Source organism: Miscanthus floridulus, chromosome 13 (assembly GCF_019320115.1).
Source record: "Miscanthus floridulus cultivar M001 chromosome 13, ASM1932011v1, whole genome shotgun sequence".
NCBI lineage: Eukaryota > Viridiplantae > Streptophyta > Magnoliopsida > Poales > Poaceae > Miscanthus > Miscanthus floridulus.
Genome location: NC_089592.1, coordinates 27,068,279 through 27,094,636, shown reverse-complemented (window position 1 = coordinate 27,094,636; position 26,358 = coordinate 27,068,279). Strand labels below are relative to the sequence as shown.

Genomic DNA, 26,358 nt, shown 5'->3' with positions numbered 1-26,358 from the left:
ACACACCCTTATTCATGGTCTATGGTTCTGAGGCCGTTCTCCCAATGGACCTCGACTATGAAGCACCAAGAATCAGAGCATACGACGAACAGGGGGCCGAGGCATCCCACCAAGACACCATGGACCAGCTAGATGAAGCCCGCGACATCGCCCTCCTCCGTTCAGCTAAGTACCAGCAGGTGTTGCAATGGTACCATAGCCGACGAGTGTGGGACCGAGCCTTCAACGTCGGGGACCTCGTCCTCCGCCTTGTGTAGAGCAACAAGGACCGCCACAAGCTCTCCCCGCCCTGGGAGGGGCCGTACGTCATTGCGGAAGTACTTCGCCCGGGCGCCTATAGGTTGAAAACCATCAATGGCGAGGTCTTCACCAACGCCTGGAACATTGAGCAGCTATGTCATTTTTACCCTTAAATAAACGCATGTTTCTTCTTATCAGTTTTTGTCTTTACAAAACCCCGATCTTTTAGTGACATCCGACCCCTACAAATTGTGAGGGGCTGAACCTCACTCGGGGGCTGATACAAGTACAAGTACGTTTATCTTGCAAACACTTCCTGTATTATCTTTGAAAACTTTATCTAAGTTTTCCGATCTTCTCATAAACAAGTCCTAAGGACTAAGATTTTGGGAATAAATTCTGAGTACAACTGGTAGGACTACGGGAGACCCATGCCCCAGCGGCTACAACCTCTTTGCTCACCAGCGTGATCAGAATTAATTCACTCGCACTCCTAGTTTCTTACAACTTGGGCCACGGGAAGGGTTGGAGGGCACCGAAACCTCTTCTACAAGAAGAGGAAGCTGAAAAGTTATTTGCCATAACAAAAGATGAAAATTTGTTCATTTTTCACAAATTAACCACTTACAAAATGATTTAATCACGCAAAGGACTAGCATACTCCTAAAATCCAAAGGACTATTCACTTAGGGGCTCCCCCAAACTTATTCAATTACAGTCTCTGCTTAGCTTTACTATGAGTACTACTGCGGTCGCTGCGCCAAGCTCTCCATCGGCAACGTCCGGGCATGTACACAGACCAGTTCGTCTACTATGGTCGCCGTGCTAAGCTCTCCATCGGCAATGTCTGGGCATGTACACGGACCAGTTCGACTACTACGGCCGCCGCGCCAAGCTCTCCATCGGCAACGTCCGGGCATGTACATGGACCAGTTTGTCTACTACGGTCGCCGTGCCACGCTCTCCATCGGCGACGTCCCACCGTTTCGCCGAATCTTCGAAAGCATCGTCATCTGCAACAATGAGCACCACGCTGGTGACTATGGTGTCCTAACCTCGAGGCACCCAGGGACTATGCCATCGTCATCGGTCGCAACCCCGACAATAACGCCTCTGCTAGGATGCCCGGGGACTATGCCATCGTCATCAGCCGTAACCCTGACAACGGTGTTAGGGCAGAAAGCGCCTCCCGCTGAAGGAAGGCCACAACCAATGGCGGTGAAATCGACAACGCTCATCACCCTCCGACGCCTTTTCTCCTTCGGTAGCGGTGACCCCTCCTCAGCACAGGCAAACCCCGCCATTTCATCTACGTTGGATAACCTCCAGCTCAACATCGCGCTCTGGAATCACGGGCGGACTTGTGAGTTCTTCTCTCCCTAACATTACCCTCTCTCACTTAGGAGCCGATGCATTCAGTGAGAAGAAAGGAAAAGAGGTGGCGGCTCAGAGGCTTGCGGGGAGGTGGGGCGAGAACTCTTCCCCACCCCCTATTTAAAGAGGGGGCTTAGCAGCTAAGGAAAGGCAAAAGGTTCGGACGAAAAACTCTCTACCTTCCCCTATTCAATACAAATGTGAAATCAATGTTGATAGAAATCTGAGGGGACGCGCCAAAAACGACGGGACGCGCTCTGGTCGACGGGACACCGCTTGGTAAGCCAGAACGTCACCCGGGCATGGCCCGCCACTAATGCGCCCTGAGCGCGAGAACCGAGGCACGCTCACCTGCAGGCGACTCTCTGCTTCCCTAGGCAGGACCATGGAACGACCCAATGATGGAACCTCCCTCTAGGGGGAGCCCAGTGGGCCTCCTAGGTCGATCAGGCGGCCCAGGCAAAACAACGAACGAACGACCAATTGAAAGATAAGCACCCCTGTTTACTTACTTTGAGTGTTGAAATTCTTTACCGAGCCTCCGACCCCAACAACGGCAGGGGCATGAACATCGCTCAGGGGCTGCCAGGGGTGCCTGTTTATTTAAACACCCTCTTAGCCTGACCCCTCCTTACGTTTGTGGAACCAAACGCATGGTGTGTGGGAATAAGACGATAAGTACAAATTGGACAAACCACCAGACCCTACGCTCCATTGGCTACGGAGTCTTTTTGGTTCACTAGCATAATCGCGTTCGTAGTTCCTCACATTACTAGCCTTGGCTCCTGCCTTCCCGAAAGGAGTTGGAGGGGTCCACCTGCAGAGCCCCCTTCACGGGGGAAGCTAGCAGATTGCTTAAAAATCAATCAAGTCTGGTAAGGTTCGGTGAAACAGACTGGTAAGACCACAAAAGACCCACGCCCAGACAGCTACGGTAATTTTGCTCACCAGCACAATCAAGTTTCCCCTAAAAAACCTCAGGCCCTATGGTCTTAACAAAACGGAAGGGTCGACTATCGAAATCTTTTCATCACAAAAAAGAGAAGAAGATAAGATTAAACAAACAAAATGAAAATTACGAAACTATTTCCAAAACACAAAAATACTGACACTTGTTCACATATTACAAATAAGTGTTTATCAAGCTAACTACTTCCACGAAGGGAGAACCTCTTGTTTCAGCTGATCTGCCAGGTTTCGCGCGTGGGGAGCCACTGCATTTTCCATCTTGTCCAGCTCATCATCATCATAAATAGGTGCAAAACCATGACTCATTACCATTAGGTTGATCTCTTGATCATAATGGGAATGGGCGATAGCAAAGGCTTGGGTGATGATACCGGCATGGAAGGCATCCTCCTCAAGTTGGCCTACCCATGACGTGATTCCCGCGGCATGAGCTACAAGCGAGCTGGATCCTTCTGGCTACACCACCTCTAGGGCGTCGGTAACCACACCGACGGTAGTTTGCAGCAGGTCATGCTCATCGCTTTCGACCCGAAGGATCTCTCGCACCTCGGCAAGCTCCTTCTTCAACCTAGTAACAACATTCTCAACGTCCAACCTTTGGCTCACTGCATCCCCAAGATCCGCCCGAAGGGAGTTGGCCACCCCATGCGCCTCGTTGTGCTCCCAGATGGCCCAGTCTGCCCTCTGTTGCAATGCTGCGGACCTCTCCTCAGCCTTAAGCTTGAGATCTTGCTCCGTCTCTAGCTCTGCTAGGAGCTCGCCAGCCCACTCACTAGTCGTGGCACTCTTCTGCAGTAGCTCGTCTCGCTCCTTTCGGAGCCTGGCGATCTCCTCCTCATCCAGCTTTGTCCTCGCCGACAAATCCTCAAACATCGCATGGAACTCCTCCACGTCACGACGTGCCTCGGCCTCCTGCCGCTGGACGACAGCAAGTTGTGTGCTCACATCTCCTCGTAGCTGGGCCTCCTCGATGAGGCAGTCCCACTCCACCTTTCACTCGTGGAGAAACTAGGATTTGTTCCGGCTATGGGCAGCAAGATTCTAAAAAGAAGACCGGTATCAAAAACAAGAAAACACAAAGGAAACAAAAAGGAGGAGAACAAGGCGAATACCCAGCTAGAAGGAACGATGATTTCACGTAGGGCTCCATTGGCCTGGTTCAAGGCATTGATCACGGCCGAGAACCCAATGTCAAGGTTCTCCTGCTCCACACTCTCGGCAACATCATCAAGCGTGAACAGAGCCGACGACGGATCCCGAGCATCCATCCAATGGAGCGTTGGCCCGCTCCGTGTAGGGGAACGGCTACCCCTCAACAACAGGGCTAGGGGTGACGGCCGACGAGTCCTTCCCACCACCGCCAAGATGCTCAGAGACCCACCGGCCGTATCCTCCCCCGTTCGGCCCACCTCGGAGGCCACCATGGCCGCATTCGACCCCGTCGGGCCTGACACGGTCATGGCCTCCCCCATCTAGACCTCTAGTGGCGCGGACTACGCCGCTCCCTTAGACGCCACAATGGCCGCATCCAACTCTGCCCGATCTGCGTCGGGCGTCGTCTCTGTGGCCACCGGAGGCGCGGACTGCGCCACCCCCTCGGACACAACCACGGCTACGTCCGGCTGCTCTTGGCCTAACGTGGTCGCGGTCACCTGTTCAGTAACCACCAAGGGCGCGGGCGCCACCGCGGGTGCCGCCGGACTGGCCAACGAGGCCGTGACGCTCCTGCTCGAAACATGGGTGATGTCGGGCAGCACCAGCTGTCCTGTCTGAAGGGCAAGGCTCTTCTTGGGCGCCGGCCCCAGAGGGTGGCCCCGTCGCAAGAATCTACAAAAGAGGAAAAAGCGTAAGATCAAAACAGAAAAATAAAGGGAACAACGAGGGGAGTCGATGACATACTCTGACGCTTTCGGGCGGCGGGTACGTTTCGGGGAAGAACCCCCAGACCCCTGCTCCAACTCATGCGGGCGGGACCGTTTCGAGCCTCCTCCCTGCTCCGAAGCAGGGAGGCTCGTCTCCCTTGTCTCATGAGGCACAGCGCCAGAGCCGCTCCCCTCCATCACCTCTCGGGGTGTGGCATCGGAGCCACTCCCCTCCACCGTCTCATGGGGCGCAGCACCAGAGCCGCTCCCCTCCATCACCTCTCGGGGCACGGCGTCGGAGCCGCTCCCCTCCACTGTCTCATGGGGTGTAGCACCAGAGCCGCTCCCCTCCATCACCTCTCGAGGCACGGCGTTGGAGCTACCCCCCTCCACCAGCACCACGGGGACGGTCTCGGATCCGACCCCTCCCATCCACCGATCCTCCACCGGCACCCGGAGGGTAGCGGAGGATCCACCGGCTCCCACCGGACCCAGGGGCAGGCCCGGCTCCACTGCTCCCATAGACTCGCTTCCCTCCGTGTGGAACGGAAAGGGTCCCTACGTGGGCAATGAGTCCTCGTTCACTAGGTCACCCCAATCCACGCCGCCTGCTTCCTCATCTAACTCATCGTCATCATCATTGTCTTCACTGCTTGTCTCCTCTCCTTGATCTCGAGCTTGCTGCTTCCATATCGCCTTCTTCTTTGCAAGCTCCCGCGTCTTCTTGTCCCAACCAGCCATGGCGCGGTTCGCTACCGCCCAGGTTGGGTCCTTCGGCAATGGAGCCGGGCTGTCCTTGAAGTGCAGTCCCCTCGGCTGGTTCCACCATCCCAAGGTTAACATCAGGGGATCAGAAATTACAAGAGAAGAAAGGAGCAAGAGGCAAGAAAACTTACAAAGTCAACAAACCCCGGTTCCAGTCGCATCGAGGGATGCCCCGACACCAGATACACGAAGTTAAGGACAGCGCTAGCAGAGTCCTTCATGGGCTCCATTGCCTCCTTGATTCGCTGTGCCACTTCAGAGTAAGGGAGCGCCTCGTCGACGAGTGCCGTCCCTTCAAGCGACGCTTCGGGCACCATCTGATATAGGGGAAGTACGCACGCCATCAGCGGCACCACCCTCCTCGCATGGTAGGCGCTGATGATCCCCGACCCCTTCATGCCCCTCTGCTTTAGAGTTTGGATGGTGGTGAGAAGGCTATTGAGTTGCTTCTTCCCCTTGCCTGGGACGCCCTGCCCCCACGACCTTGGGGCCTCCAAGATGTAGCGCCCGGTGAAAGCTGGCAAGGGGGCGGCGGCGTCGTTCTTGATATAAAACCATTGCGAATGCCACCCCTTGTTGGAGGTGGACAAATGCATTAGCGGGTACATCCTCCCTCGGTTGTTGCGGAGGTGGATGCTGGCGCACCCCACCGGCGCATGTAGCTCTTGCTGCCCGACCCGCCTCTTCACCAGATTAACGGCAAAGATATACCACCACAGGTTAAAGTGGGGACCGATCCCCAAGAACCCCTCGCACAGAGCGACGAACGCCGCAATGTGCTGGATCCCGTTGGGGGTAAGGTGCTGCAGTTCCACCTGATAATAGTCCAGCAATCCCCAGAAAAATGGATGGACAGGCATGGCGAATCCCCGCTCATGGAAGTGAGCAAAAGATATGACGTACCCTTCAGGCGGCTGTGGCTCCTCCTCCTCACTGGGCAATCGCCACTCCTCGGCGGCGGTCAATGGGCAAAGGAGGCCTCGACGGACGAGGCCCTCTAGGCGCCAAAGGGAGATGTTGGATTTGTACCCTGGGTCCATTGCAACAATAGGAGTAGCACAGAGAAGAGGGCAGCAGCGAGTTTGACGACGACGACAGCGCGGGCGTAGGAGGCTAGGGCAATTGGTGGTGGAGGTTTCAGACGCGAAGGCAAGGGGGTGAAATATGGAACCCTGGGGGCGAACCCCGTGGTTTTATAGGGGTGATGGATGCGAGAAGGGCAACCGTCCGTCTCGATCTCCGGGCCTGCCACGCGCACCATCGTGTCACGTCGTGGGACACGCGCCCATGATCCCTATCCTCTCCCACCAAAATCACGCTGGACGGTTCGCCTTCCCGAAGCGACCGGACTCTTTTCCCACAGAGGGGACGTGGACCAGGAAAATCTCTTCTGTAATCCGTCTGGGCCCATAACGACCGGGGGTAGGCCCAAACCAACTCAATGGCTACCCCAATGAAGGATGGGCCCACGAGAAACCAGAACTCAAAGACGCAAGCATCACCGGGGCCTTGATCCGCAGTCAGGACCCAGCCAGGCCAGAACTGAGTAAAATTCCTGCGAACGGAATATCACGATTCCCTTAAAAATATCCCGTCGACAAAAAACCAAGTTCTTCAGCCTTACCCATGAAGGGTCTGATACTACCCCCTGGGCGACTCTACTCGAGTCACCCGGGGGCTCGGTGGCTACACCCATCGAGTGCGCTCGCGCGCACCCTCTGGCAAATTAACTCCGACGAAATTAAAAACACCCTCGGACGATTCTGTCTGAATCGCCCGGGGACTCGGGGACTACTGTCAGGGACCCAACACCAGGGTACCCCAGGAGGTGGAACCAATAACCATTGAACGTTAAAAACTTCTGGACGGACAAGGGCGCCGCTACGTTTCTTGCCCGAATGACGGGAGTTTGGTTCCGCCTCGCCCGACGCCTTTGGGCCAGCTCCGCCTTGCCCGAGGGCTTAGGGATAGACTCCGCCTCGCCCGACCCCCGAGGGCCAGGCTCGGTCTCGCCCGAGGGATAAGGGCCAGCTCCGCCTCGCCCGAGATCTTAGGGATTGACTCTGCCTCGCCCGAACCCCGAGGGACAGGCTCGGTCTCGCCCGAGGGACGCCCACAGCACTGCTTCCTGCTTTGATCCCGCGACCGGGGCTTGCGGGAAGCCTGCTCACCGCTCTTCTCCAACTGGCGCACTAAGGGCCGACTGGAGCCATCCGACCGGGGGCTCTCCATTCGGAGGGAACTAGAAGACGTGCGGAGAAAGGCAAGGCAGGGCTCATAAGTCAAAACCACTGAACCAGAGTCCATACCCTGCGCCCCGACAGGAAAAGTACTGCCAGAGAACGACGGGATGGGTGCTTTAGACCCTTCCAGGCGTAGCAGAGCCTAAATACTGTTGTGGGCGCGTGCTCTTCGCCCTATAGAGTTGTGGGCGCCGCTTTCAGCCCTCGGGCACGGAACCCGACGTAGACATACGATAACCACTATGGTCCAGAAAAAGACTCGCGTCCTTCACAAATGACAAATATGCTATCACCACGATATGGTCCCAAGGGAGCGGCACCCGCTTCATGGCTCCTCGGGTCCACCAGATCGGAGTATTCGCTTTAGCCTCCGGATGCCCCCTCCGATCAAAAGGCTTTGCCCACAGCACTGCTTCCTGCTCCGACCCCGCGACCGGGGCTCGCGGGAAGCCTGCTCACCGCTCTTCTCCGGCCGGCACACTGAGGGTTGACTGGAGCCATCCGACCAGGGGCTCCCTATTTGGAGGGAACCAGAAGACGTGCGGAGAAAGGCAAGGCATGGCTCATAAGTCAAAACCACTGTACCAGAGTCCATATCCTGCGCGGGGCAGTACTTTGTAGCCATCCTGACATTCTATAGTGGCATCGACAGTATTATAGGCGCTTATCATCCTTTCGCACCCACCGGAATGGACAACAAGGCTTGGTAGATGTGAACAACAAGGCTAGGTAGTGTATGCATCCGAGCCCTCTCACTTGTAAAGCCGTCCCCTTCATCTATAAAAGGGGATGTGCTTCCTTCAACGAAGGGACGGACTCTTGATGAACAACACACATCACACACAGTCAAGCTGCTATCAGGCTCTTGACATCCTTTCGACCCTTCCCTCAGAGACTTGGGACCAGTCCCTCTCTCGACCGTTTGTGCCCCTACTACGAACCGTTTTTCGGTGCTAATAACACGAGCAGCAACAGACTAGACGTAGGGACATTCGGCCCGAACCAGTATAAATCTTGTGTCCTTTAGCGCACCATCCGAGGCTAACGCGCATCACTATAAATTTACTTGCCGGTGCTTGTACGAAACACCGACATAAGTGTTTTATTTTGGATGTTTCATGTGTTTCACACACATGTTGCAAGAGCATGTTCCAAATATTTCATCTGTTTTCAGCCTTATGTTGCAAGTGTTTTATGTTGTTCGGCCGGGACGAGCCGAGGGCTGGCGGACGGGGCACATGGCGTGTCGGGGGGACGAAGGACCGGCGGGTGCAGAGATGGGCCGGAGTGCACTCGTGGGCGGGGCGAAGGCGATCGTGGGCAGGGCGAAGGCGGACGGGAGCGGGCTGCAGGGCGTCCGGAAGTCCTACATGGAAGTGTGCACTGCTCTGCAGGGCCTCGCCGGGTTGCCGCGTGCAGGGGTACCCTCGCGGAGAGGGCAGCCGCACCGCACAGCGACGGAGGTGGTGGCTTTCACGCGCCTTTTGAGCCATGAATGAGCAGGATCGGATCAGGACAGATATGCAGCCTGTTCGTTTGGCTGTGGCTTGTCGTAAACGATCGTAAATTTTTAGCCGAAACAGTATTTTTCTCTCACACAAAAACAGCCAGCCGTATTTCTTTACGATACGAACCAACAGCAAACAGGCTGATGATTTCGCGTGGCGATCGATCCGCTGTTGCTTGATGCGCCTCTTCAACAACCTCATCCGCTGGTGCAGGGGCTCGCCACGTCCGTTGCTAATTGGGTCCTCGTACAGTCGTACCTCCCTGCGTCTTCTCCTCTAACTTCGCAGATTATGGCCGTACAACTGAACTAGCAGTAGGCTCTATTTAGAATGCTGGGCTTCTTAAACTCTATATGGGACCTTTGGAACGGAGGAGAAAAACAAAGGAAAAAAAGGTAGGATTTGGATTCTTTATTATAATTTAAATTTATGTACTGTAACATCGTTTGGTTCAATAGGAAAGCTCTGTAGGAAAAGTTTCTACACAACAGATTCTATAGGAAAACACATAGGAAAATTTCCATGCAATCCAACCTTATTTTCTTGCTTGCTCGCGTAGGATCAAGGCACGTGCCTATCTAAAAACATTGTTTTTCTTCAGCCTATTCGTTTGGCTGTGGCTTGTCGTAAACGATCGTAAATTTCTAGCCAGAACAATATTTTTCTCTCACATAAACTAGCTAGCAGTATTTCTTCACGAACCAGCAACGATACGAACCAGCCAGCCGAACAGGCTGCTTGTAGGCCATCCAAACAACCATCATCAATGAATTCTTTTATTTTGCAATCCTATGTTTTATGATTGCGTTTCTTTCTTATTCCTATTTTTTTGTTCCTATGTTTTTCGGAGCGAATTTTTCAGGATTTAATGACGTTGTGCTTTCAGTGGTAGGCGACGTTCCCGTTGACAGCGAGACGCCTACGGTGACTTTGGAGTAATCTCGAGGATTTGTTGGCCTAGTCTTCGAAGATACTCATAGGAGTAGAGTTTGCATGCTTACGTTTATAGGGATGAGTGTACTTGCGTTGTGAGTGTATGCGTTATACTGCGTAATTCACAAAAAAAAATATTGTCCCATAAAGGGCCTTATAACTAATAACATACAGAAACCTGGAGAGAAAAATCGCAAGATAAAGATCCTATGCGCTTCCTAGCGAGTTAGAGTTAGGTCTTTCTAGAACACCTGGATTTCTTCTATAAATCATCTGACCTACACAGAGAGGAAGGGAGAAATGTTTTTTGTTGTTGCCAATTTCCCATTGCTAACCTTGAACGTTTGGACAAATGTTTTCATAAATAAGGATGGGAAATGGAAATGGATATCTGAATTATCCGATATCCGTATCCGCTAAAACCTGTAGTATGGATATCCGTATTCGTATCCGTTTCTAATGTGGTAACTAAATGGAAATATCCGAATTCATTTTTTAGTGTTTTTCTCTATCCGATTCCATATCCGTATTCGACAATATCCAACAGTATCCGTATCCGCAAGGAGAACAAGGTATCATGAACCTATTTAAAAGTTTTCTCTCCATAACGTGTAACCAGTTATTTAATTTTATTGTTACTAATGATGCATTGAAACCATTTAATAGTATATCTATAAATAATTTTTAGTATTAGTTTAAAATTATTAAGGATACATAAAGATTAAATTAATTTTAGTATTTTTCTAATTTAGTTTAAACCTAATATATTTGTTGTTGTAAATTATTTTAATACTTTAGTTTATTTATTTGTTCATGTAAATTATTTTATATAATTTATATTTATGATAAATTTATATAAATATAATATTGCTTGATTAATTGATATTTTAATTATTAAATATTTATTAATCACTATATAATTTTTATGAGTTATCCTTGTCTATGTTATATACACAAATAATTTAATATCTACTTGTGTAATAATTTTGTAATTCCAAAAATATTTATAAAGCAAAATGGCTATTTGTTTTTCTACCATTTTTATTTGAATTTCTTCACTTGACCTATTATTTTATTAAATACTATCCATTATAATTTAGTTTACTTTGATATTGGAGATTATTAGAAGTGTACTTCATTTAGTTAACTTCGTTAACAATGAACTAGTTGTAAAATTTTATTCATATATGTTGAATTTAACAATATACACTTTGAGTTGAGTCGAGTAAATATCTGAATAGAAATTCGAATCCGAGACATCCGTTTTGTATTCGTATTCGAAAATATCTGTATCTGTATTCGAATTAAAATGTGGTAAAAGGTGATATCCGGATTCGATTCCATGCGTATCCGATCCGTTTCTATCCTTATTCATAAATGGCAGCCACTTTGTGAGACTCACAAAAATATATAATAAACAATAATAAATACAAAAAAAAACAAGTTATTTGACCTCAGAGAAATGGTACAGCGACTGGTCACAGCAGGGCGACGGACGCTCTCATTGCCAAATCTCCAACAGGCAACAGCACCGTCACCAGCGACGTGCCGCCATTCATTGCGCCAGCTCGCAGCCGGCACGCATCAGTCGCCTGTCACTGTCAGCTGCCGCAAGCCCACCCAACACACGATGGACAGCAAGCTTTGTTTTGGACAGCACATCCTTTCGTGCTCTGCTCTCCTTGGTTGTGTTGGACATGGACAAGGTCTTTATTTACGCAAGCTTTGTCCACCACTATCTTTACTGTAAATATATAATCAGTCTGTTTACTGGTTGGTTTCTGAACGGATAAGCTCGACTGGTGCTGATTTGTTGTAAGAGAAAAACACTTTTAGCTGATTGATAAGTCCTGGCTGAAACCAATAAGCGAACCTGATATATAGTCCATCTCATTCTAAAACGACGCTTTTTTCATCGCCGGCACAACTAGAAGAAATCCCGTTTTTGTGTCAAATCAATGATGATTATCAGGGACAGGAGTGGCGAGATTTTGATATGGAAGCAACTGGATCATGTCACCCTTGCCCCAGCCAGGATCCAATCCAAGAGCCACACGCTGCACGTTACTGTCAGGCAGATTAGCAAGATCTAGCATGAGATCCGGCAGGTTACCCCAGGATCAGACTCTAGGAGAGTTCCAGCTGAGTGCGAGACGAATTAGAAAAATCAAGGGCTTGGGGTCACTTGGCGAGCAAGATGAAAATCTGGGAGGGGCTCCAACTCCTAATAGGACGCCAAAAAATCCCAGCTGTCACCATTGGACTTCCGTTCCTTTTAACTGCATGACTATTTTTTTTGACAAGAAACTATGGCTATTAGACTCGCCGTATAAAATACGCAGTGAATAGTTCCCACAACAGTCAACAGTGTATCTCAATTTGATGAACAGTGGAGCAAATTCCAGAACATATCAAAACAATGTCATTAAAGATCATCGCACAGACGTGGAAGTGGAACAACTGGCAGCGATAGCTCGATTTTATGAACAAGAAAGGCTACAGAAGCTGTCAAGAACAAGCACAGTAAACGCAAACTGGCCTCTAGCTTAGTTGGATGGTTCTATTAGCACTCCTCGTGTCATAGGTCTAACTCCTCATGCGACCGAATTTCAGGCTAGAGTTGAATATACTTGGGAGCTTTGCTCATAATCTTTCTTTCAAAAAAAAAAAAGAAAAAAAAAAGAAGAAGGAACGAGTACAGTAAGTGGCACCATGTCCTCAGGTAAAAAGGTGTTTACCCAGAGGTAACGAAACCTGTGATTTCTCAATGGTTACCAAAGAGCCTCACTTCACCAAACTTTAAAAATGAGTCCATTAATTTTTTTTTAGTCAGCTTTGACTTACTCAAAGTTTGAAACATTCTATTTAATGTTCATTAGTACACCTGAATTACCAAAAAAAAAACGAAGTCAGGTCTTTAGAAAATCCACCAACCTTCTGGACTTGCCAAAAGCAGAAAAAATTAAACTTTGACCAACTATAAGAACTTTGTCGAAATTTCCTTTTTATCAGTTCTGAAAAAAAAATATATCTTCACAGGTGTAGGCCAACCCAGATAGCGTAGAAGTTCCATACCATGCCAAATAACATTGAATCCTCTAGATAAAATACCACATTCTCAACAATAGAAATTGATTGGAAAACACACATATAAAAACATGTTTTTTTTCTCTCCCTTGTGATGAGATATGACAAAGACAAATGAAACTTCATAGTTCAGTTGTACCATGTAACAGTTACTGATGCATCAAGGATGGAGTGATGGACAGTCACAAGGTGTTACTGTCTACATCCATTTCAGAAAGATCATTGGCTTCTGTTGGCAGAAATTAGTCCTTGATGCTTATAGTTATCTTATCAGCATCTTTGAAAGTTCCGGTATGTGAAATTAAATTTCTTAAACAACATGTTTCAGCGCTTGTCTTTTATGGTACATCCATTTTGCTATGCATCTAGATATAATATATGTTTAGATACATAGCAAATTCTATGTACCAAAAAAGTCAAATCGACTTATAATTTGGAATGGAGGGAGTACATACATAATTGAACAGTGGTTTAATCACGCGTAACCAAGTCACAATAAGTTTAGAAACATGTATGAAGAGTCAAGAAGTTTTAGTATACTCAACTATGGTGGTGTTGAGAAATATAAACTGCTGTAATTCTTACACAGCAGGTGAAACTGACCGGCTGAAGAGGGGTGTTTGGTCTGTATCCAGTGAGGCTGCAATCAATCAGAAGTACATGGTATGACTTACCTGATAAACTATCAGCGCCACAGGGATCCACCAATGTCCTGCCTTAAATCACTTTCCTTCAGAAGACATGGCTAGACAGAAAATATCATTCAAGGTTCGAGCCAAATTCTATTAACATTTCAAGTTAGTCTCTTTGTATAGGAAAGGCCATCGTGTGATCATTAGTTTGTGGAAAAAAAATACACCAAGATTTATGACATCAACTTGCAAAATTTAGTTCTCTCTTATCTCTGAAAGAAACAAAATTGAACTCTTCATCATCCTCTTCCTCATAATCATCATCGTCATCATCCTCCTCATTAAAAGTATAATTACCAACTCTGGTCCTACCATTTACATGGTTTCTTGTTTGTGTGTCATCTAGCAAACGGTGATTTCCAGCATCGGTATGTATAACTTCATGCCCATCAGCACCATCCACCTCTTCATCATCAGGTTTCACTTCCAGCTGAATTGCACCATTCCCTACCAATTCATTCGCTTCTTGTTGTTCTTCTGGTGTGTTGGCAAGTGAAAGTAGGATATTTTTTGCTTTCTGGTCTGGTGGGTATCCACGAGCTTCCATTTCTTTGAACCAAATGGCAGCATTTCCAAAATCTGAGTTCCTGCCATGTGCATCCATGATAGTAGTATATATAGTCTGGTTGGGTTCAACACCCTGGATCCGCATTCTCTCATACACCCGCATAATTTTCTCAACATTATTTAACTTTGAATAGCCTTTCATCAGAGTACCATAAACCACAACATTGGGCTTCAGACCATCGTCTTTAATCCTACGAAAGATTTTCTCAGCTCCATTCATGTCAGATGCATTTACATAAGCTAAGACCATAGTGGTATAAGAGCAAAGATCAGGCTCAACCCTGCAAGGGCAAATGGTGTCACAAGGTGAGAAATCAACAGTTCAATTTATTTCTAAAAGTTAGGTAGAATGACATGGGTTATACCTGTGTCTTCTCATTGCCTTGAAAACTGTATGAGCCTCCTCTACCAATCCAGATATTGCAAATGCATCAAGCAAAATGTTATATGATTTGCGTGTCGGCCTGCAAAATAGCATACTTCAGAATAGTACTCACAGGAACATTTCAATCTCAAGCAGCTATTCTGCACTGTGATTTTGTTTTACCTTCACGCATAGTTTTCAGCTTATCTGTGAATAGATTGACTTGAAATCATGAAAGAAGGCATCCAATTTGACTTGCACAACTCAAAATGAACATTATCAAGCCTAACAATCATACATGTTCATGGGTCAACTCTTCAGTACGCTTAAGAATTGCATGTATTCAACTAAATAGAATGATTTTTTCAGAAAATTAGTGGTAAAAGTTAGTAGACCAAATATTTTGGATTCTATACTTCTATACCTAATTCCAAACTCTATATTCTCTGAAGTTTTTCACTAATTGGGGCTAGAAGTCCTTAATGAGGATTGAGAAAGATTGCCAAATACACTTAACTGCACTACAAAACTATGTCTGCATTTTGCATGTAGCGCAGCATGATGATCAAGCCTTAAGCTATATTAAGACAATAAAAATAGTGACAGAGAAAGACCTGACTCCAGCATCAAGCATCTCTTCAAAAACCGCCAATGCTTCTTCTTCCCTTCTGGCTTTCCCATAAGCTTTGATGAGCAGGGAATAGCTCACAACATCTGGTTTTAGCCCAGCTCTTTGCATCTAAAATTTGTGGCATTTATTAGGGAAAAGAATACTGATACACCCTATATATCTTCATTCTGCATCATAACGATTTCACAACTAAATACTGATAATCTGATTGTGCAATTAAGCGAGAAAATACCTGATCATAAATACTTGAAACTTCCTTGTAGTCTGTCTCAAAGGACATCAAACTATTAAAAGTGACTGTAGATAGTGGAATTCCTCTCTCTGACATCTGTGTAAATAGCTTACGAGCCTGGGCATAGTCACCAGCTTTCTTGTACATATAAATCATCATATGAAACATCTTCTGGTCTGGCTTAAAAGTTCTTTTTTCATTAAGAAGGTCCTCAAATATAGCTTCAGCTTCCTTATATTTGTCACCCTGCCACCAATTACAAATAAATTTGTACGGCCAAAAGGTTCAGGGAATCGGAATTCAGAAATCATCATAACTAGTTTTCTGACGGGATTGACTATAGGCAAAATTGCAAATACCCTAGTAAAAGTCACCGGTGGTTGCAAATATCCCACTACAAGTTAAATAGTTACATTTAGCAATCCACATCTCTTCTCTTGTTTCAGATTCACACTTGGAAGGTATTTGATGGAGGAGAATGTAGCTATGGCTTGCGGATCATTTAAACCCTGTTCGGTGCTGATTTCTTGAGTTGGTGGTAGGGTTAGGGTCTCCAATGGTGCTAGGTGAGCTAAATTGTAAGGCAATTCCTGGTAATTCCATGTTATTAAAGTGAAATATTGGTGGTTTGGTTTCAATTCGAGTATGCTTTGTGTAAGCTAACTTCAGTTTAAATTTCAATTTTGCAGGCCATATGCCCTGTCCCAGTTGTGAGATTGCAATAGGAGAGATGTAGGGTGGTAAACTGAACCTCACAATGACTGTTCTAATAATAATTATTATAAAAAGGATCCACAAACTTGTAAACATCTACATGTAAATGTATTGTATAAAAAGCAGAATCATAGTAGCAGAGTGGTTGTTTGTTCTAGTTGGAATCGAGAGAGAGGTGGTTAAATATTGGGCCTGTTTTCATCTATCTCTAGTGGCTAAATCATTGGAGTACAGTGTATAGATAATATATGACAGCTATATACTGACCTCAACTAAAGATTTCAAAATGATTTGATATGTCACAGGTGATGGTTCAGGGCCTGATGTTTGCATCCTACGGAATACTGCTTCAGCCTTACGGTACTGCTTCCCTCTTCCATATGCCTCCATCAGACCAGTTTGTGATATGACGCTAGGCTGGTAGCCTTTCTTGTTCATGTACTTTAGGATCCTTTCTGCCCTGCTAAAATCCCCCAACTTTCCATAAGCTGTCACAAGCATCAAGAAGTCCATCTCACTGAAGTCCCACCAATGCTGTGTTCTGAGCCATTCGAGAATCTGAAAAGAAAAGGGTATATAAAATTATAAATTAGTATAGAATCCTGAAAGTGGATTATTTTTATATTCAAGAATCACATCTAGCCGTTTAGTCACCAAGCCAGTTTATATATGGGTCATCTGGTGCGAGTGAATATACCTCACTGACAATGCTCCATTTTTTCAATTGTTTGAACCGCACGAGAGTCCCAAGAATAACATCTCTTGGAAGTGGCCCTTTCCCGCTTCGCTGAGTCTTCAGAATGGGTACAGCTGATCCTGCCTCCTCTATCTCTCTCATCATTCTCCTCCAATTCATCTGCTCGGTCTCATCAGCAGCATCCTTGAAAACTTCTTCTTTCTTTTTCCTTTGCATAAACTTTCTTGTAGCTAACATCCCACGACAAACCACCTCAAGCCTGTGATTGCTCTTGATCTTCACATTGCATAATGGTAAACCAGAGGATACTTTTGATTTGCTGAAACAGTCAAACACGTTCCAGGCAGAGTTAAGCAAGGGAGCGAAAGCATCATCATCGGGAAAAGCAACACATTCAAATGCATGATAATTTATTGATTATACAGAATTTGCATGAACAAATTGTTTTCCTTTCATCTGGAAGTAGACATAACATGATTTTGGCAGACCCCTGTGAACCCGGAATACTGAGCAAGGAATGACTTTCACAGACATCCCCCCACCCCAAAAAAAATAAAAAATAAAACGAGCGTGCCACACACACACAAAGAATAAGAAATGAAGCAGAATTCTTTAAGCATGGCAACCTGGATGCAGGGATCTTTGGAATCACAGGCCCATCAGACTGGACTTTTTGCACCCCATAAATATGACATGAGCAGATATCTAGGAAGAGTCAGTTTGACATCGGAAATGTAAGCATCATGGTTGAAGTGAATGGAAGATTAAGGACTACTCCAAATAATCAAACGTATCTAAGCCTGGAACAGCTATATAACCCACTATGCACACAAAAACACAGATTGCACGCAATATGAGCACGGCAGAAATCTTTAGTTTGCAGATGAGAGTCGCGCTGATAATGCTGTAAAACAACATTTTCTTCTTCAGAGTTCACCATAAAGCTAGGGGGCGCAATCAGACTGAACAGGTCAGTGGAACCAACTCGAATGCTTGGTTAGCAAACCATTCATGGCAAAGGCAGAAGGAAGCAGCAGCCTATCCTTCCAACTTCCAAGGCCACATTTGTACACCGTGAAATTCGCGCGCGCAAGCCGCACAGACGTCCACCACCGGCCGAATAACACGCAGGCAGCCGCGAATTGGAGACCCGGCCGTGGGTCTCCAAGAAATTAAACAAATTAGCGATCCCCCCACAAACGCTACGAGCTCTAGAGTTTTCCCCCGTGACTATAACTGCCAGCTGCAGCATCCACTCCCCACCACGGGACGGGACAGAGAAGCATAAACCGAGGAGCCTCGCATCCATCCCCACCGCGAATCACAACAAGACACCCGCACCATCGCGAGACACGCACCAGAGGCTGGAGGGGAAGGAGAGCGGGGACTGCGACCCAATCGCCGCCGACTCCATGGGAAGCAGGACCGCAGGAGAGAGGGGAGGGCGCGGCAGCCTTATCGGCTCCAGCGAGCCGAGGTGAAGTGGGGAGAACCTCTCCTTCCTCGACTATTTGCTTAAACCCCGTCTCTCCCCATTTTGCAGCGATGCCTTGGGATGACGATTGACCAGGGAGCAGCAGGATCTTTTCTTTTGCTTCTGCAGTAGGATAAGCATGGGCTGGCACAGGTGGGTCCATCTCCCGTTTCAGACTGTCTGCCTGTCTGGGGTGGGGAGTGGGGAACTGGGGATTTAAGCCCATGGGCCGACGCCGAAGTCATGCGAGCCCAGTCCAAACCGGGCCCGGCCCGGCCCATTTTTTTCTTATAATTTTTTCCCAGAAGGAAAAGGAATTATTGTATACATAAAAAATGAATCACAGTAAATTTGAAAGGATCGATGTGTCATCTAGAGGAGAGGTGAATAAGTGTATTTGAAAAATATAAATTTACAATGGATAATATGACCAAAAATTAAGATACATGGTAACCTGAAATCACAAATCGACAAAGTTTACACTTATTTAAACAATTCTACTTGTTACCAAAGATTGTTGGATACATAGTGAGTTGATTCCTCCCCATACCTACAGCCAAAACACACATAAACAAATAGATCGGGGCGGTCAACTTGAACAACAAGAACAAGAAAAGAAGATACCTGATTTATTTACCAAAGTTTCGGACTCACTTCTATAGATCCTACGTCTCCATTGAGGAGCTCCCAAGGGAGCAGGGCTCTTTCAACCATTTTCCTCTCTTCACTATCTTGATCTCTTCTCTTGTGAAGGCGAGATCAGGACCTTCACAAACTTCCCACAGGGTTACCGCAGGCACTGGGAGCTCACCGCACAACTCTTTGCCATCTAGGAGGCTTCACCATCAAGAGTAACAAACACTTCACTGAATGCTTGAAAAGATCCACAAGTGCTCAAGAATGGGATTGCCCTCTCTTGGTTTCAATCACCCAATCTCTCAACCCAACTCTTTAGATTTCACAAGAATCAAACAATCATCACAAAGAGGGAGAGGAAGAGTTCAAATGGCCTAGAGAGTTATGTTCTTTATGGTGTAGGAGATCTATGGAGTGGGGGGTGAGGGACTATAAAAATACACAACCCCCAAAAGCTAGCCATTATGCCACTTTTCTGCATAGGGCCAGAAATTCTAGCAAGGACCCGAATTTCTATAACACCCTAGGTGTTAAGCTTGATTTTGCACTTCATAAGCATAAGCATCATTTATGCATTCATGATCATAAGCATATGATGATATCTTTGATTGAGTTTATAATTGCTCTATGTGATGTTTTGCTTTTATAAGTGTGACTTCATATGTTCATGTTGCTAATATAAGTGCTTGATGTTTGATCACCTAAGTAACCTAGATCAACATAGGATCACAAATGGGTTAGGGTTAATGTGTATCATGTAGTCAAAATATGCTTCTAAGTGTTTAAAATTGTATTTTAAGCCCTTTCCATGATGTTGTTTTAATCAGAGTGTAACTATAGTTTCTACACCTTTTCTGAGGTTTGACCCTAAATAAAAGTTGTAATTTAGTTTGTGTACTACAAACTTTGTTTAAGGACCCTAGAGCCAAATCAACTTCTAACATGTCCAAACAGTGACCACAAGTTTGAACCCAGTGCTGTTTTGGACCTTCTAAAATTTGGACCAAGTCTGTGAATAACAGTTAGCAAGTTCAATGTTTGAGAATTTATTTAATCAATTTTCATAAATAAAACTTGTGCAACAATGGTACCATTTCATAGTATAAAGTTTGAACTTTGATATTGTAACCTTGCTTTTGATGTTGTAACAGTATTTAGCCCCTAATTAATTACTCAAAATAGCTAATCAACCCATTTTGTAACACTGAAAACCTGAATTCAGTTTTTCAGTTTCAAGTGCTTGTGTTCAGAACCCTAGATCTTTCAAACCATCTAGTTTCAACATTTGACCCTTAAAGCAATGTTGGAGATCTCGTGTAGTTCTACAACGTTTAGTAATGGACTTTTAGCTAAGGGTGAATGGATCGAGAGAAAGAGAGGGAGGAAGAAGCACCGTCGCCGACAGCAGTCTGCCTACTTCACCGGCGACCTCCGTCGATCTTCTTGGTGTTTCGCCGTTGAGCCACGCAGCCACCTTGAACAGGGTCGATCTGCGCTAGCGAGCCTGGAGAAGCATCGCCCGTGCCTAGTTAATGGCCCAGCGCCGACCAACCTCTTCTTCTCTTCTCTTCGTTTGTCATCGGTCATCTCTGCTCGCCGACCATTTTCACAGCCACCGCTCGCTCTCCATTCGATTCCTCGCGCCCATAGCTCCGCCATGAACTGCCCTTCCATCTCGACCTAGCTGCGTCGTGCTTCATCATGAGGTGAGGGCCCTCGGGCCAAGCTGCCACCATGGGTGCCATGGCCACCGAGCTCGCGCTCGCCGTGGCCAGCGCGTCCTCGTCTCCCTCTTTCTGCCCCTCTTTCTTATTTAGCATTGCCTTAGATCGTGGTTGCTCACACCGGAAGCCATTGGCTGATGCGGGCCCCTACTCGTCGGAACGGTGAGCGCCGTCGCCGTGCTCTGGGTGCCACGCTGCCCTACACGTGGCCATGCCTCGCTGCAGCCCCGCAGGCCCCTAGACCTAACCCTAGACCGCCGCGTTGGTTCCCTGGAGCCTATGCACACGTGCGCCGGCCACCTCCTCGCCGAAGTCAGCAAGCACGCCGCCGTGCCGCCATGGCCATCGCCGCCGTAGTTAGCGACCGCCACTGGGCCAACCACTTACCTTAAACGGTGCACGAGGTTGAGAGGAACATGTTGGTGCTCTTCCCTTCACCGGAGACCTCGCCACTGGCGAGTTATTGCCGGTCAAAGCACCGCCCCTTCCTCTGTTCTTATGACAGATGGAGCCGGGTTGACCATAGGCCCCGCTCGTCAGTTGCCTTGGGAGCATGGACTGGGTGCGCCTAGCTGTAGTTAGGGTGGATTTCGTTTGTTTTCTGTTTTTTTAGAATTTAATTCAAACTTCAAAAATTCATATCTTGAGCTAGGAGATTCCAAAAATGGTGAATCAAATTTTGTTAGCTTTGTCTTGCTGTGCTCTACATGATAGAGTCATAAAATTTATTGTTTGACAACTTTTTGTATACTGTTTTTATTTACCTAAAATAATGCCTATTTAGCTTCTATAAATGATATCTAGAGCTATATCTATCCAAAAATTATGAAACCAAGTTTGTTGACTTTGTTTTGCTGTGCTCCAGCTAAGGAAAATATAAAACCTATTGTGTGGCCAACTTCCATGTGCAGTATTGTTTTTTCATAGGAAATTGCATGTTTAACTTATATTTCTTGTATCCTATGATGTATATATCCAAATGGTATGAAATTTATGTAGTATATTAGGTACAACATGTGTGTACTGCTGTATTTTCCTGAATACCAGATTTGTACAGCAGCTGACCTCTTCCTTTTGGTACCTTGTTTATTTATATATATATATATATATATATATATATATATATATATATATATATATATATATATAGAGAGAGAGAGAGAGAGAGAGACACACACACACACACACTATACAATAATGAGCATGCTAATAATAGAAATAGAATGCAATCTTAACTTGTCTATACACACTACTTGTTGCTTGTCTAGCTTCTACCCTTTCATGATAAATGGATATGTGGTCATGTTGTAGTATTTTGTGAAACCTTGTTGATGTGCTAAACCTACCTAGAATTAGTATGTCTTAGGTGAAATGAAATATTGCCTTCTCTACCGGAGAAGAGATATGCACCTACTCAGTAAAAGATTTAACTATAAGCAACACCTTGTTACCTTTATGTTGTTTATGCAACACTAGTTTATTATGTTATTAGGGCTGCATAAATGCATCTTTGTCTCCATATCATGGCATCGCTATCTTGCATACTTTTATGCATTCTCTTTATTTATGCACCGCTTACATACATATAGGATCGGAGGAGGAAGTTCTAGTAGAGTACGTGACCGTCGAGGAGGAGAACCCTCAGGAGTTGCCACCCGAAGGCGAAGAACAGGCCCCTGAACCACTTCTAGAGTGCCCGAATCATGGACCCTCCACTTTTCGCCGAGGCAAGCCCCAGACATTTCACTTTTCCCTCCTATCTCTGTTTTAAATTACACTTGAGTAATGTTAAATTCTAGTTTATGCATTAAGTTGTTAGGTGTTGATTGGAAACCATTGATGCATCTCATACCTTGTCCAGAAAAATTTATCACCCTCTCTAACTAGATATAGACCGCTCCATACTTAGCTATGCTTAGAATGGTAGAAGTCAGGTGATTTCCTATCACCTACGAGATAAAGATGGTTACATGTCTCTTTGAGAACCTGTGAATCACGTGGAGATTAATAATTGGAGACCGGGCGAGATCCCTGGTTATTGTTGTTATTGATTCAGGCATAACCTATGTTTTGATCCCGTCTATGTCATTTAAGGACCGCTTCATTGCCTGGACCTTGGTTGAGATTGAACGTACTTTCACATAACGGCCGAATAACTCGTTCCGACGGTGAAACCGATTAGCTCGTTAGAGATGAGTTATTGAACTATTAGCATTGCTTGGAGGAGAGTATTTGTGGCAGAACTGCCCGAAATAGCATACTTACGGAGGCGCTCGTCTTCCACCAGACACTAAGCACCTCGAAAGCAAGCTACAACGGGCGGTGTCCGTTGGGCACACCCCAAGGGAGAACCCGAAAGATCCACATTTTTTCTAAGGATCCAATAATGAGAACGAGTTACCATACTTGTCCATTTCATACACCAGAGTTTCTTAAAAAGTACATTATTACAATACCAAATGTTAGAGTGTGGAATGATAAACAACAGAATTTAAAATGAACATCTAGCGATAAGAACAAGGATTCGTCTGAACCCACCAGAAAGAATCCTCAACACAAAGGTACTTCTCATGCATCACCTGCAACAGGGGTAAATAAACCCTGAGTATATAATGTACTTGCAAGACTTATCTGACTAGTGGGAATAATTTCCCGACTCTAAGGAATATGATAAGCTTTATGGTTTGCTAGTTTCTTTAGCAGAAAGCAATACTAATAGTGAGTCCTTATTTATGTTATTATTATCAGTCGGATTAAGTTATTATCTAGCCAGTCTATATAAGCACATGTTCTACTTTCAAGCAAGAGTTGAGCAATCAGTTCCATTTCTTCTCCTTTCAACTTTTAGTTCTTACTACAATGCTAGAGTTAAGACAAGTCGTACCGACTCGGCGATGATTCGTGAACCAATGTGCCCAGCTAGGTGCCCCAGAAACACACACCCCACTTGTACCCTAGGCACAAGCAGGACTAACCCATCACTCTCATATCCCGAGTGTCCAGGTCCCCATCCAAACTTGGGCTCCAAGCCCCCACTCCTGAGTCCCGGACTCAGTGTGGTGTAAGGACCTCCACCGTCTCTGCCTCCAATCAGTCGGTCCAAAAAGAGCCAGATCCGCGACAAGAGAGCAACAAGTCTTCCCTACGCCCATACCTAAGTATGTGCTCAGGACAATAGATCTGTGACTTGCCTAGCGTCCATTGTAACGACCGGTCCTTAATCGACACGGACAGGGGAAAAAGTGTAACCAAGTCATACCCTGTTGGCCGCAGGACACAACCCCTTACACCCACCAGTACCCAAACCATATCCCTACCCGGTCACCATTTTCCTTTCCACTATTTTGTCATGAGTGATCATATTTTATCACCTATTTGTGAGTAACGGCAGGTTACTCACGCTATCGATATCCTGAGCATAGCAGCTACTCGACCTGTACTAGTAGGACTCATGGGTAGATATATTTATGCATGTAGTTTCCATAAAATGCCTGTAACTTAAGTGCACATCACATATATATTCAGTGATCATTAAAATAGGGATTATGCACTGGGGCTTGCCTTGGGCAGGCGACGGGTCAGTAAGGTCAGCACCAAATGGCTCCGGGGCTCCCTCCTGTAGGAGGATCTCCTCCTCGTACTCCTCAATCACCTCGTCATACTCCTGCTCATCGACGGGCACAAAGTCTACCAGCTCGTGATCTACATGCATGAAATGATGATGCAATGCTTAGTAATATAACAACAACAACTCTTAAAATAAAAGTACATTTGTTTAACTACTAAGCTAGTGCTACCGACCATGGTATTAAGCTATCTATTGTTATCGATAACAAGTTTGAAGTATGACATTCATTATTATTATAGCAACTACAAGTATTCTTAGTCCTAATGCTGATTTACGCTATATACGATAAAGCAAGGGTAATAGCTACTTTATTTAGCAACTCATTCTAAGGTTACAAAATTTATAGCAAGTACATAATAATTAGTGAGGCTACTATAAAATTTTCATATCTATAGCTATCACCAATTTTCCACAAATATTCCTACAATATTAATCTACATAATACTAAACTCTTTAGTTTGAATTTATAAAACTGCCATCGTCACAGCTAACTGTAATCTAACTGCACTAACAAGTAGATAGTAATTTTGCGAACCTAACAAAATTGGTTTCACTATTTTTGGACATCTACATGATTTACTACAATTTATTAAAGTTCAACTCAAACTAATATTGAATAAGCATTTCTACTTTACTGGAAATTGAAGAAACCGATTTCTAACTTGTGGCCCAACTCGCGCGGCTCGGCCCGCAACGGCGCGATGCGCGCGTAAACGCAGCGTGGCCCACGCAGGGGCGCGGCCTAGCCGAACGATGGCCCGCGGAGGGAAAGACCCGCGCGCGCCAGGCAATAAGCAGAAACACCCTTGGACTACTCTGTATTTCTGCGAGTGCTAAACGCACTGTTCTGCTAGTCTACCATTTTACAGCTATGCCCTCAGACAATCCTACCTTCACAACAGCTACATCCCCGACACCCACGCGCGCGCTCTGGCGCGGCGGCCCTGGCACCAGCGGCATACGCCGGCCATAGTAGACCTTCCCCTCCCCAACAACCGAGCCGACCCTTACCTAGGAGCAAACGTGAAGTGCCGGGCAAAGGAAGCACGAGCCGGGATGTAGCAGCGCGGTCTGACCATGGTGGCGGAGGTCCTGCAGTCACGGCGGTGCCGTTCCGGTGAATGTCAGCAAGGCCGGGGCAAAATAGGTAGCTAGTGAGCTCCAGTGACTCACCACAGAACCCTTAGAGACGGTGATTCATTCGGATATGGCCTAAGCCGAGCTGGCCGCGTGCACGTGGGGTGGTGCGATGGCGCACGGCGATGGCACAGCCGCGTCAGGTAAAGCTGGGTTGCGGTAGCATTACGGTCGGGGTGCGCAGGGTACTTAGGAGGGGGAGACGAGGCTGGTGGTGCAAGAAATCGCCACGGGGTGCTTTGGATAGGTGGCTTGCCGACGGCGCGTACCCGTCCGGTCTTAAGGACCCACATAGCGGTGATTCCAAATTGAGGCACTGTGCGGCATTACAAGCAGTGAGGTGGGGTCAGTTGTGTGGCTAGCTACCTAGCGGAGCCGAGGACGTGACTAATTGGATTATGGTGCTGCCATCACGGCGAATCGAAGGAAATGGCCCCGCTGGCCATGGCGACAGTGGAGATAGGGAAGTTAGGCACAGCCTGGCTCGACACTATCGTGGCCGTCAACGCAAGGTACAAGCACGCATGGGTGACGGGGAGCAGTGAGGCGTGCACAAGACATCGCCACACTACACCGCACGCGCGCCAACAGTGACTCGACACTGATCGCTGCAGAGGATGGCAGGTCCGGGAGGGTAGCGACGAATGTGGCAGCAGACACGGGCGTGCTGGTGGAATTAGGCTACCGTCCCACGCTTGTGTAGCTGCGCTGCGTCAACAACAATAGTGATGCGTAGGTGGTGCTCATGAGCGCGCCTGGCGAACGGCGACACCAGAACGGCACAAACGGACACGACGGCGGGCAGAGCAGCAGGGCCCACCGATGCAGTGCGCATGCATGTGTGAGCACATGCTAGGGCACAGTAGTAGGGACCCTAGCCA

The 26,358-nt window shown here is 46.7% G+C and overlaps 2 protein-coding genes across 2 annotated transcripts; both read right to left on the bottom strand.

Annotated features, from left to right (window-relative positions):
* Positions 1-3,039: 3,039 nt before the first annotated feature.
* LOC136499639 (uncharacterized) lies at positions 3,040-3,851 on the bottom strand. Its single transcript, XM_066495222.1, has 2 exons — positions 3,696-3,851; positions 3,040-3,573 (listed from the first exon to the last, which is right to left on the bottom strand). The coding sequence occupies exons 1-2, from the start codon at positions 3,849-3,851 to the stop codon at positions 3,040-3,042; spliced, it is 690 nt and encodes a 229-aa protein (XP_066351319.1).
* Positions 3,852-13,740: 9,889 nt separating this feature from the next.
* Positions 13,741-18,439, bottom strand: LOC136500421 (pentatricopeptide repeat-containing protein At3g59040-like). Its single transcript, XM_066495765.1, has 7 exons — positions 18,237-18,439; positions 16,879-17,197; positions 16,449-16,739; positions 15,468-15,713; positions 15,219-15,343; positions 14,606-14,704; positions 13,741-14,521 (listed from the first exon to the last, which is right to left on the bottom strand). The coding sequence occupies exons 1-7, from the start codon at positions 18,290-18,292 to the stop codon at positions 13,855-13,857; spliced, it is 1,803 nt and encodes a 600-aa protein (XP_066351862.1). The 5' UTR covers positions 18,293-18,439; the 3' UTR covers positions 13,741-13,854.
* Between the last annotated feature and the right edge of the window lie 7,919 nt (positions 18,440-26,358).